This window comes from Schistocerca serialis, chromosome 4 (assembly GCF_023864345.2).
Source record: "Schistocerca serialis cubense isolate TAMUIC-IGC-003099 chromosome 4, iqSchSeri2.2, whole genome shotgun sequence".
Classification (NCBI taxonomy): Eukaryota; Metazoa; Arthropoda; class Insecta; order Orthoptera; family Acrididae; genus Schistocerca; species Schistocerca serialis.
The window spans coordinates 862,998,226-863,011,673 of NC_064641.1; the positions used below are offsets into that span (position 1 = coordinate 862,998,226).

General features: G+C 43.9%; 1 protein-coding gene across 1 annotated transcript in view; it reads right to left on the reverse strand.

Annotated features, from left to right (window-relative positions):
* Positions 1 to 3,537: 3,537 nt before the first annotated feature.
* The window catches only part of LOC126473515 (eukaryotic translation initiation factor 3 subunit A), a 70,483-nt gene continuing 60,572 nt past the window's right edge, over positions 3,538 to 13,448 (reverse strand). Inside the window, exons 16-18 of the mRNA XM_050100617.1 lie at positions 6,318 to 6,394; positions 5,402 to 5,577; positions 3,538 to 4,641 (exon numbers count right to left, since the gene is read on the reverse strand). Coding sequence (XP_049956574.1) covers positions 4,559 to 4,641; positions 5,402 to 5,577; positions 6,318 to 6,394 — 336 coding nt within the window. The 3' untranslated portion in view covers positions 3,538 to 4,558. The remainder of the gene's footprint in view (positions 4,642 to 5,401; positions 5,578 to 6,317; positions 6,395 to 13,448) is intronic.

The following is a 13,448-nucleotide window of genomic DNA, read 5'->3' on the forward strand; positions in this document are numbered from 1 at the left end:
GTCCTCACCCCCAACATCCCCACTCGTGGGCCCAATGGCCATGGACCCGTCATCAGCCCAGGACATGCCCTCAGGCCTGGACGTGTGCCCAGGCAGCAGTTTCCCCCAAGCCAGATAGCAGGGTAAGGTCGGGAGTACGCCTCCCCCCTAGTCAAGGATTCCGGCTCATCTCTACATCCAGCATCCTGCCTCCCTCCTTGTTGTCATTCGCAACCTATCCTGCCTACATGACAATGGTGCAGCATTTTGGGGGGCGGGAGGGGGGAGTGTGCTGGCGTAAGCTGTCGCCAGCACTACAGTTGGCAAAGATGACTGTGTGAAGATCGATTAGTAGATTAGTAGGTGCACGCCTATCACAAGGCGCCGCCGCCCCCCCCCCCCCCCCCCACCACACACACACACACACACACACACACACACACACACACACACACACACACACCAAATCTTTCTCGACAGCATGTATTTAGGCCACCGCCGCTGCTGACCGGAGAGCCTCCCTCACTCATCCAGTTTGGCATCTGTCAGTTTATTCGCAAAGTGGGTTTAGTTTGTCACAGGCTACAACAGTACATAGCCAGCAGATTAGTGACTATAGCGGAACTAGTTTACATCAGCCAAAACTGTACTTTACATCGGTCTGCAAGATGACTATTACTAATGAGCTTGTAGCACAACACATGGACTCTCTTCGAGTTGAGTAAAGTTTCCAGTTCATGTAAATAAAGAACCTTATTAATGCATGTGTGCTATAAAAAGTGGATACCTGCCACCCATAACAACATCCTCTCCCTTACTTCGTTTCGGTACAAGACTATCTGCCTTTAATGTTGTATGGCAGCTCTGTTATAGTCACATTTACTGATAATGTTAAATAGCAATCTATCAGAAAAATGTTGGAAGTTATTGCCATTGTGACATTATCAGTGTTTATGTCATTTCGTATATAAATTGACATTGCTCAAATTAAATTACATGATTCTGCAGTACAAGCAAATTACTTCCTTTGGTTTCATTAATATAGCTATAGCACTACTGTTTTGACAGTTCTTGACATACAAGAGTGCATAGAATTACGAAAATAAAGAATACACTAAAAACCAATTAGAAGTGCTAGCTTTGGTACACAGACTTATTTTGATTGGGGTATGGTAGTCCAGAAACGAGGATCCAAACACAAATGAATTTAAGATGATAATATGTGAATCTGGTAGAATAAAAGTCTTTTAGTGTGTTCGGTGCTGATCCTGATACCACCAAACCATTATACCTTTCACAAGTGATCACTGTTAAAAGGGTCCACATTAATATGTCTTTTCCCTTAGAATTGTTAACTGCTTCATTTTCTAGTATGCTGAGCACATTATATCATCTTTTACGTATACTACCAATAAAATTATCCAGAATGACCGAGTGACACAATTATTCTGATGATCACCATTGTCAATTAACTCAATCTACAACGACAAAGAAAAAAGAATCAGTTTATCGACTTCCTCGATTCAAGAATATATTGCAACAATGAAGGCATGGCAGTCTTAGATAGAAACACATTAGAAAAATTGTAAGTAACTAACATGGTGTGTGAAATAACTCCCTACTTTATTTGGGTAGCAAAGTAAATATGGTTACAAACATGTGAATGCTGGTCTTTCTAACTATTGAAACACCTCAGCTGTATCCAACTACACAAGAGAACTAATGACATTAACAAGCTCTAAATGTGTCATTATTCATTCTTTTTCCCATAATCATCAATAGTTACACCAGAATGACATTACCTGTGGATCAAAGTGCAATTTTTGGTAACTATTATACCAACAGGGACTTTGATATCTGATGCGTAGCCACTTTTATTTTGACACATCAAGTGATACAGGAAAAACTTCTTTCTTCAGTACGCATTAGGCCAATACGAGGTGAATTCAAGTTCTAAGGCCTCCGATTTTTTTTCTAATTAACTACTCACCCGAAATCGATGAAACTGGCATTACTTCTCGACGTAATCGCCCTGCAGACGTACACATTTTTCACAACGCTGACGCCATGATTCCATGGCAGCGGCGAAGGCTTCTTTAGGAGTCTGTTTTGACCACTGGAAAATCGCTGCGGCAATGGCAGCATGGCTGGTGAATGTGCGGCCACGGAGAGTGTCTTTCATTGTTGGAAAAAGCCAAAAGTCACTAGGAGCCAGGTCAGGTGAGTAGGGAGCATGAGGAATCACTTCAAAGTTGTTATCACGAAGAAACTGTTGCGTAAAGTTAGCTCGATGTGCGGGTGCGTTGTATTGGTGAAACAGCACACGCGCAGCCCTTCCCGGACGTTTTTGTTGCAGTGCAGGAAGGAATTTGTTCTTCAAAACATTTTCGTAGGACGCACCTGTTACCGTAGTGCCCTTTGGAACGCAATGGGTAAGGATTACACCCTCGCTGTCCCAGAACATGGACACCATCATTTTTTCAGCACTGGCGGTTACCCGAAATTTTTTTGGTGGCGGTGAATCTGTGTGCTTCCATTGAGCTGACTGGCGCTTTGTTTCTGGATTGAAAAATGGCATCCACGTCTCATCCATTGTCACAACCGACGAAAAGAAAGTCCCATTCATGCTGTCGTTGCACGTCAACATTGCTTCGCAACATGCCACATGGGCAGCCATGTGGTCGTCCGTCAGCATTCGTGGCACCCACCTGGACGACACTTTTCGCATTTTCAGGTCGTCATGCAGGATTGTGTGTACAGAACTCACAGAAATGCCAACTCTGGAGGCGATCTGTTCAACAGTCATTCGGCGATCCCCCAAAACAATTCTCTCCACTTTCTCGATCATGTCGTCAGACCGGCTTATGCGAGCCCGAGGTTGTTTCGGTTTGTTGTCACACGATGTTCTGCCTTCATTAAACTGTCGCACCCACGAACGCACTTTCGACACATCCATAACTCCATCACCACACATCTCCTTCAACTGTCGATGAATTTCAATTGGTTTCACACCACTCAAATTCAGAAAACGAATGATTGCACGCTGTTCAAGTAAGGAAAACGTCGCCATTTTAAGTATTTAAAACAGTTCTCATTCTCGCCGCTGGCGGTAAAATTCCATCTGCCGTACGGTGCTGCCATCTCTGGGACGTATTGACAATGAACGGGGCCTCATTTTAAAACAATGCGCATGTTTCTATCTCTTTCCAGTCTGGAGAAAAAAAATCGGAGGCCTTAGAACTTGAATGCACCTCGTATGTTACCTTAACTCAAAAAGGCATGGAGTAAATCACATAAAGCAGTGCTGCAGATACAGGAATGAGCTAAGAAAAGATAACAGACAAGGAAAGGCCATCAATTAACAATTGGCTGAGAGAGCATGCAAACTGGAGGTAAATCAAATAGTGGAGTCAAGTTTGACATCAATATTCATTAGAAATTAGAGTTGCATTTAGTACAAAGAATCAGTGACAATTATCTACTAAAAAAACAGGGAAAGAGGGAAATATAGATGGGCAGGGTAGTGGTTGACTGAGAGGAATAATGAGTCTACAAATATAATTTTGACTGTGCATTTCCGAACCTTGACATTTATTTCAAGAGCGGAACAATTTGCTTCACAATATTGACTGAACATCAGAATCTGAAAAATATACAACGAAGCCAGGAGGAAAGAGACTTCCACAAAATTAATTCAGCCACATATAGTAAATACAGAAAATTGCTTAATTACAAGTAATATAATGAACATGATTGTTAATCATTGCATACCAACTGATACAGTTATAAAAACACATTGTACCAGACCATAAAACAGAACAAATCTTTATGAAAGCTAATTGGTACTTTAGGCCTATCCACTTTTACTTTAAGGGAAGCAACAATGATAAATAAATGTGACAAAATGAGTATGAACACCTAATGATGAAACAGTCTTGAATTACTTATATCTGAGCATTGTGAAAAACACACGCCTATGTTGGACAAACTCAGACAATAATTTTATTTATTATTTCATGGTGCAAAGCGGTCTGGTTGAATTAAGTGCAATTTGCAAACAAAATATGTGCAGGATTACAAACTACTGAAATAAAGTAATGAAAAAGTTACATATAAAAACAGTGTAAATAATACACCACAAAGAAAAATAAGCTGACAATCAGCTTTAAGGACAAGCAAAAAAACTGTTCTTAATTAGAAAGAGGGATACATACAGAGAGAAATAAAGGCAACCTTTTAGTTAACCTTCCTTTCTGACACCAACAGAGCTAACAGTTATCGCACACTTTATTAGATGTGTATCATTTTATCAGATACAATTACCATATCCAATAGAAATATCAAGTTGTTATAATATACTGTTAAAAATAATTATACTAAACACCCTTCTGAACTCTGGAAGTGCTACTGTGTTTTGCTTTCAAACCTGAAAGCTGCTTTAGTTGAGACAACTTGCAGGAATCTTACATGATCAAACAAGTTTACATTCAATCATGCACAATAACATTTAAGAACACGTCTTGGAGAGAACCAGTCCTCTGTAGTTGGACGTGGCGCTGGAGAGCTATGATCACTAATATTAACGGCGTCCAACCTTTTGCCAATTTCCATCATCTCCATCTTCAACTCCAATGGGTGGAGGCTGTTGTTCACCAGGACGGGCTACAAAAAATTTGAGGACTATGAATTTATGGACAAAGAACTACTAAAAAAAAAAAAAGAGAAACCATTTCAATTCTATATGAAATTATCAATACAATCTTTGTAAATAATTAGTAATTTTTTGTCTCCATTATACCCAAATCTTCCAGTCCAGTTTGTGTAAATTACCACTCTCATTTGTTACTAGCATCCACATAAATCCCCTATTGCCTTGACCACCACAATTATGTTTCTGTTGACCTTTCACCTCATTTTACATGTCTCTAAATAAAAAACAAATATGGTGACAAAATTCAAAGAATCTGAAGTCTCAACACAGAGCATCCATGGAAGTAGTCCCTTCAGCAAAACTAAACCCGGAACAAGTTTGTAACATGTAGATATAAACTGCTGTTAAACAACTAAAAATTGAGGATGAAATAACAATCTATACAATTCATAAAGATGTGCCTGAAATGCAGTAAAAATCTTGAAGCAGGTAACGGATGGAAATGATTTTTTCAAATCACATAGATAAAAAGATGTCAAAAAACTACAACAGCTATCACAGTCTAGGGAATATTACTGACTGCCGTAGTGAAAGACAATTAAATCATGATGAACACAGGGATACTTTTAACACATTTATTGCAGTTTTGAGATTTAAGGAATGACTGAGACACACAGAGAGCTATCATAAATTAATCTTATTTTTCCAAGCTCAAACTTAAGTCAAAAATTCCTTTTATCTAGAACATAAGACTGACAGATTTACACTCACGTCTGTTTTCACGTAGTGGATCACCTCTTCTATCAGGACCAGCTGGCGCCCGACGGCCATCTGGCGTGGCAGAAGTTGGCCCACTCCTCAGGTCATTGTCCTTGCTACCACCCGACCGCCAGTCACTCATTGGCATTGTATCTTTCCGAGGGCCAGCAGACAGAGGAAGAGGTCGCCTGAAGTAATGCAAAAAATTTGTTTAATAGAAATACTGTGTGTGAGCTTTGTCTGTGGGAAGTACTTTTATAATTTTCCCCACATAATATATCACATCTCCAACAGCTCTGACACAACTCTTTCAGTTTAAGTTTCATGGATTCACGTAGCATTTCAATCTTTAATTTTCTCATCAGCTATCCTCCACTATTGATTAGGTGCTCAGTTGAGCAATTTTACCCCTGCTGTTGTCCCATTTTCAGTTGTTTTAAAAATAAACGAAAAGTGTGATGCAGGTGTAATTTGTCTTCTCTCTGTGGTTGTTAAACTGAGCACATGCAAAGAGGGGCACAGTCATGTTTTTGTAACAGTTTTGTTTAAATAAATAGTGAATTTTAAAATAGTCTGGTGCTGACTATGTCAATTAATAACCTAGTCACTGATTTACAGAAGAATGCAAAGAAAAAGTTATTCTAAAAGGAAAGAAGATTTCTGTCGCCTGTCAGTGTACATTACATGAAAATAAATGAATGACGTATCTTGTATTGATTATAATTTATGTTACAGAAAGATACACATAGTTGTTTATAACCATAAAGTTTAGAACATAATAATTGTGGTAAGATATCTTTGGTCATGAAGTAGAGAAACCGATAAAGCTTCATTTACACACCACAGAGAGATACTATTTATTTAATGAATATTTAATAAAGGTGTAATATATAGTAACACTACAAATTGCAAACCAAAACGCTGCTACCTTGCTGCCGAGCGACGATCATCATCATTGGCCTCTGGTTCAACAGGTCTCTGAGCTGCCCTCCAGCTTCCAGTAGCCTGGAGAAATTGAACACAAATAACAATATGTGCTAAATATTTGCAGCTTCATAGAAACTGAAATCTACTTTAACGTCTATGTAGCACATTTCTTTCATTAAATAGAACCACTTTACGTCTATCACTGCATGGAGTAAAACACGGAAACGAAATGTATAATTCCTACAGAAAAGACTTAAATTCCATTTTTAAAATGTATCGACTGACACATTACAGTAGGGAGTAATGCAGGAAGAGCACGTATTAGGGAGAGGGGCTGGAGCAACAAAATTGCATTTGAAACCTCCAAAGCAAGTAAATGTTCAAACCAGCACCTAAAAGGCACCACAAGTCTCTTTGGTAGATGTAATACTGTTTTGATTTGTTTTTAATTGCTTCAAGAAAATTTTAGTACTCCTTCATAACTTTAAAATACAGCACGAATTCTTTGAACGATGGAGATCTACATTTTCTATAGTAGATAGAACTGATGGAAATCAAATTGCTTGACTATTTTCTAGCAGGGGAACATTATGCAGAAGACAAGTGAACTAATCGTTACGTTCACTTTTAGTGTACAGCTTCCAAAAAAGTATATGCATAGCAGCATTATAGCAGCGCTGCAGATCTTTGTCCTATTGACAGCTGACTATCTTCGGAAGGATGGGGGTGTGGGTGTGGAAAAGCACCCCTCAAAATATCAAACTTTATTCTTTCAGAAATCTACATAAAACTTTGCCTAATATTTTAACATAAAATAAGAAATCTACATAGATTTTAGATGAAAAGCTAGTAAAAACAATATATATCTGTTGATCACAAAATTCAGAGGGTGAAGCAAAAGTAATGACGAAGATCGCCAAGAAAAGTAATGACTGTGTGCCACTCCCAGTGTTGATCCCCCACCACCACAGTTGAAAACTTGCTAGTTAGCTCCTTCCCACACCTCTGTAAGCTGAGTTTTGCTGGCAAATGGTCATGCCTCTTTGGTCTGCGACCTTACGAAATAGTAGGTGGTGGTTAGTGTTTAACGTCCCGTCGACAACGAGGTCATTAGAGACGGAGCCCAAGCTCGGGTTAGGGAAGGATTGGGAAGGAAATCGGCCGTGCCCTTTCAAAGGAACCATCCCGGCATTTGCCTGAAACGATTTAGGGAAATCACGGAAAACCTAAATCAGGATGGTTGGAGACGGGATTGAACCGTCGTCCTCCCGAATGCGAGTCCAGTGAGCTAACGACTGCGCCACCTCGCTCGGTTTTCGAAATAGTGGCACCCATTGAAAATCCCACCATATGTGAGCACACAGCCACAAAATGTTTGGCAAATTGAAATTTATAAACAAACAAAGAAGGTTTATGGTGATAGTGCAATGAACGAGTCTTCAGTGAGGAGATGGTGCATTATGTTTTATCAGAGAAGAATCAGTGTGCACAATGAACATTGGAGTTTAAGGCCATCAGTAATTATGAATGACTTGAAAGCAACTGTGGACAACAAAATTCAGGAAAAGCGGCCTTTTACTTTAAGCACATCACATGAGACTTTCCACAAATTTCACGACTGCTTCTACATAAAATAATGACACTGCATCTTGGCTACAAAAAATGTGTGCATGGTGAGTGCCTAAGATTCTGAAAGATGTTAGTAAGACATGTCAATGTTAGTGATGAATATCTTAACAACTTATGTTTCTTACAGAACTACGGAGGGCAAACATCAGTCTATGGAGCAGCATCTTTCAAACTCCCTCACAACAATCAGAAATCTCAACATCAGAAAAGCGATGGCAACAGTTTCCTGGGACTGAAAGGTTTTGATCCACGCGGAGTTCAAACCAAGAGGAGAAACAATGAATTCAAAGGCCTATTGTGAAACTCTCTAATTACTTTGGCATGCCATCCAACACGAGAAACGTGGAACATTGTCAGAAATGCGCGTTTGATTTATGGTGATGTACAGCTTTATGTACCAGCACGAATACAGTGATGACAAAAAGAGGAGGAGAGGGGGAGGGCCAGGGGGGGGGGGGGCGGTTGTTGGTTTAAAAGGGGTGTGGGGAAGTGACCAAACTGTGAGGTCATTGGTCCCCCGTTCCCAGTAGAACAATTACCCAAGGGAAAGAAGAAAACAAAGAAGACATATGGCACAACAGGAGAAAGGAAGAACCAGAAGAATGATAGGAGGACAACACTACAATGGACAAAACAGGACAAGAAAACCACAGAGAGATGAAAGAAACAGGAGAGGAGAATAAAAACAAGAAAGCAGATTACCGTGGCTGGCTGACGATGAGATTAAAAAAAGAAGCCAGTCACACTGCAACACATAAGAAACCTCCAACTTAAAAGCCCTAGGGTGGAGGACACATGGGGACAAAGGACATGCGCTAAAACTCAGATCAAACGATAAAATCCACCATCACAAATAAAACGTAAAACTAAACCTACTGTTGAGGCATTGTCACCCAACACCAAAGGTAGGGTGCTGGGAAAGTTAAAAGTCTGCCACAGAGCAGCTAAAAGTGGGCAGTCCAGCAAGAGGTGGACAACCATCATTTGGAAGCCACAGCGACACTGAGGTGGGTCCTCACGACGTAGGAGGTAACCATGTGAGAGTCACATTTGGCCAATGCGGATTCCCTGCGAGAAGCCTGCAGGGAAGACTTCCACACATAGACAGCCCCCGCCTGTCAGCATGTTCATTGCCTGGAATTCTGGCATGTCCTGGAGTCCACAAAAACACCACTGAATGACTGGACCATTCCAGGGCAGAGATGGGCTCCTGGCTGTTCACTAACAAAGGATGGCGAGGGTAGCACTGTTCAATAGCTTGTAAGCTGCTCACGGAGTCAGAACAGAGGAGATACAATTCAACAGAACAGGAACGGATGTATTTAAGTGCATGAGATATGGCCACAAGCTCTGCAGTGAATACACTGCAGCCAGAAGGCAAGGAATGCTGTTCAATATGGCCTCTGTGGACATAGGCAAAGACAACATTACCGTCAGCCATCAAGCCATCAGTGTAAACAACTTCAGAGCCCTGGAACACATCAAGAATTGAGAGGAAGCGACAGCGGAGAGCGGTGAAGTTAATGGAGTCCTTAGGGTCATGCAAAAGGTCCAGACGAAGCTTCGGCTGAGGTGTACACCATGGAGGTGTACGTGAATGGACTTCAAGTAGAGGGGAAGGAGTCCAGTTCAGAGAGAAGGGATCGCACGCGAACTGCAATTGTGAGTCCTGACCTGGGCCGCCGATGCGGGAGATGAACTGCCGTGGGTGGGAAGAGGAGACAGTAATACGGATGCTCAGGAGAACTACGAATGTGTGCAACATAACTGGTGAGCAGTTGTGTACATTGGACCCGCAATGGAGAGGCTCCGGCTTCCAGCAGGACATGTTATCGGACTTGTTCTAGAAGCTCCTGTTGCTAGGTGAATGCCACAGTGGTGCACTGGGTTGAAGAAACGCAATGCTGAGGGCGCCGCCGAACCGTAAACCGGACTCCCATAGTCAAGGTGGGATTGAACAAGGGCTCTGTAGAGCTGCAGCAGCGTAGAGCGATCTGCAACCTAGTTGGTGTTGCTCAGGCAGCAGAGGGCATTGAGGGGCTGCCAGCAGTCCTGCTTAAGCTGACAAAGGTGAGGTAGCCAAGTCGTACGACGGCGACACACAACTTTGCGGCTCAAAACTGGAAGCCGTGGGCTAGAGCCCATGACTGCACCTCGTGAATGGCTCCCTGTAGGCACCACTCAGCAACACCAGTACTGGAGGAGCAGTACGAAATGCATAAGTCATCCACCTACATAGAAGGGGCGACTGAAGGCCCTACAGCTGCTGCTTGGCCGTTAATGGCCACTAAAAATAGAGATACACACAATACGGAGCCCTACAGAACACCATTCTCCTGGATAGGCGGAGGGGGGGGGGGGGGGGGGGGGACTATGGGAAGCACCAACTTTGACATGGAAAGTACGGAGCGACAGAAAATTTTGGATAAAAATCTGGAGTGGGCCCCAGAGACCCCACTCATACAATGTGGCAAGGATATGATGTCGAAAGGTCGTGTCATATGCTTGACGTTAGTAAAAAAAAAGACAGCAATCAGATGTTGGCGTCTGGAAAAGGTTGTTTGGATGGCAGACTCGACGGACACAAGATTATCTGTGGTAGAGTGACCCCTGGCGGAAGCCGCCCCGACTTGGAACCAGTAGGCCACATGACTGCAGGGTCCAACCCAACCACCAACACACCATACATTCCAGCAGCTTACAGAGAACGTTGGTGAGGCTGATGGGCACATAGCTATCCACATCAAGAGGATTTTTACTGGGTTTTAGAAACGGAATGATGGTGCTCTCTCACTGCTGCAATGGAAAGACGCCATCACACCAGATCTGGTTGAAGATGACGAGGAAATATCACTTGCAGTCAGACGATAGATGTTTAATCATTTGACTGTGGAACCGATCCGGCCCAGGAGCTCTGTCAGGGCAATGTGCAAGGGTGCTGAGGAGCTCCCACTATATAAATGCAGCGTTAGACGGTTCACTGTGGCTTGTAGTGAACAAGAGGACTTTCCTTTCTATCCGCTGTTTGAGGGTGCGAAAGGCTGGAGGGGTAGTTCTCTGATGCAGAGGCTCAAGCATAGTGCTCAGCAAAGTGCTCGGCAATCGCATTTGCGTCAGTAGAGAGCACGCCATTGATGTTAACGCCAGGGACAGCGGGTGGGGTCTGGTACCCAAAAAGACATCTGATCTTTGTCCATACTTGGGAAGGTGACACATGACACCCAATGGTCGACGTGTACCTCTCCCAACACTCCCGTTTCCGTCGTTTCATAAGCAAGTGAACACGGACACAGAGCCGTTAAAGGCTATTAGGTGCTCTAGTGATGGGTGCCGCTTATGTCGCTGTAGAGCTTGCCGACCACCAAGGGACTGTCTTTCGCTGGGATCACCCTAAAGAATGAGGGATCGCATTTTCCGCCACAGAAATTATCGTTGTAGTGACCTGCTCAATCACAACATTGATGACACCCCGTGGGGGAGATTCAACGGTGACAGCATAGGTGTAGGCTACCCACTCTGCCTTGTTTAAAGCCCATCTGGGTAGGTGTCCGAGGGCACGATGCCACGGGAGTGACAGGAAGATGGGGAAGTGGATAGATGGCAGGAGTCCTGGGCTGCAAATTAATAAATCAATGGCCAAGTAACTACCATGAGCCACACTGAAATGTGTGGCGGCCCCAGTATTTAAGAGGCAGACATTGAGTTGGGACAGCAAATTTTCGAAATCTCTGCCTCGGCCAGTAAGCGCGGTGCCACCCCACAAGGGGGTTATGGGCGTTAAAATCTCCCAAAAGTAGGAAAGGTTTAGGGAGTTGATCAATCAGTGCAGCCAATATGTTCAGGGGTACCACACCATCTGGAGGGAGATATATGTTATTTCCTGCATAGTCCATATCCTGACAGCCACAGCTTCGAGAGGAGTTTGAAGGGGCATAGGTTCAATACACACCGAGTTCAGGGCAAATGCAAACTCCACCTGACAAACTATTATATTCACTATGTTTCTTGTAATATACCCTGTAGCTGCGAAGGGCACGGGTCCGCATTGCCGGGAGCCATGTTTCCTGGAGAGCAATGCAGAAAGCAGGTCTTCGGGGTCTAATTTTTGGATTTCTCTCACTGATCCTTGGGTTTCTCTGGCTGGGAGAGCTTCACTGATTCGGCAACCGGGACTGACGATGATCGTGAAGCCCTACGACCAGCTGCTTTTGGGCATTTCAGTCAGTGGTGGGCATCATCTTTCCCACTAGCAGAAACCTGGGAAGGGTGTGACCCAAGGGACCCCCTCCTAGCAGAGGAGCCAAAGAAGACTTAAGCTTCTCCGGCTGAGAAGTGGGGACTGGTGTCCGCGATGGTTGGGGGGACAGTGCTCCCGAGGTCGGTGGTGCGAGAGCAACAGGGAAGGAAGTGTCTCCCACCAACAAGGGGGCAGGTGTAGTCTTCCGGCTCTGAGAGCCGACTAGAACTCGCGGAACTGATGGGGCTACTATTGTTCTCGAAGCGGCAGTCATAGCCGCAGGGTGTAGCCGCTCAAATTTCCTCTTGGCCAGTCGATCCAGGGTCTTGTATTCCATGATTTTCCTTTCTCGCTGTAAAATCCTGCAGTCTGGTGAGCAAGGGGAATGATGCTCTCTGCAGTTGACACAGATGGGAGGCAGGACACATGGAGTATTGGGATGGGATGGACGTCCACAATCTCGATATGTGATGCTGAAAGTACAGCGGGAAGATATAATGGCCGAACTTCCAGAACTTAAAGCACTGCATTGGGGGAGGGATATATGGCTTGACATCGCAGCGAGGCGAACAATTTAGGATCATACTTCCTTGCAATGTACTGAGAATTGGAACATTTTGAGACTGCTAGTGTTTGATCACCATCAAGTGATGACGAGGTAAGCTTCATCGTACGTATCAACCCTGATGCCACCCACTCCGACCAGGGGCCCTCCCCACGGGCGCCACCCAGCCGCAGCAAAGGCCACCTGGCAGGATGGCAATTGCTGGGAGTCCGAATGCCCCAGGGTGACGGGCATGTACTCCTTGGCATACGTGGGCAGTTAACGGCGCAGGCATCAGCAGAGCGATCCCTGCGTAGTCAGGGAGCTACAACCAACAGGGTACATGGTGGCCCCACCGCAATGGACTGGCTACCGTGCTGGATATGAGATGCAAAGAATTCCATGGTCCTCATCGGCACAGAAAACAACACTGCATAGTGGATGGAGGAAAACGCTCCCAGGAAGGTATCCTCACTCAAGAGATGGAGGATGAGAGGGATTGCAATGCCACGACGAGAAAGTGGGCAAAAGATTTCAATGCACGAAGGACACAATGCACCATGTAAGGTGCCCTTTCGCAAATGGCTCACTCTTTGGGAAAATTTTGAAAAATGGAGGTCAAACCCTACAGGAGACAATCATATAAAGGCCAAAAGGTGAGAGACTCCTTTTAGTCGCCTCTTACGAAAGGCAGGAATACCTCGGGCCTATTCTAAACCCCT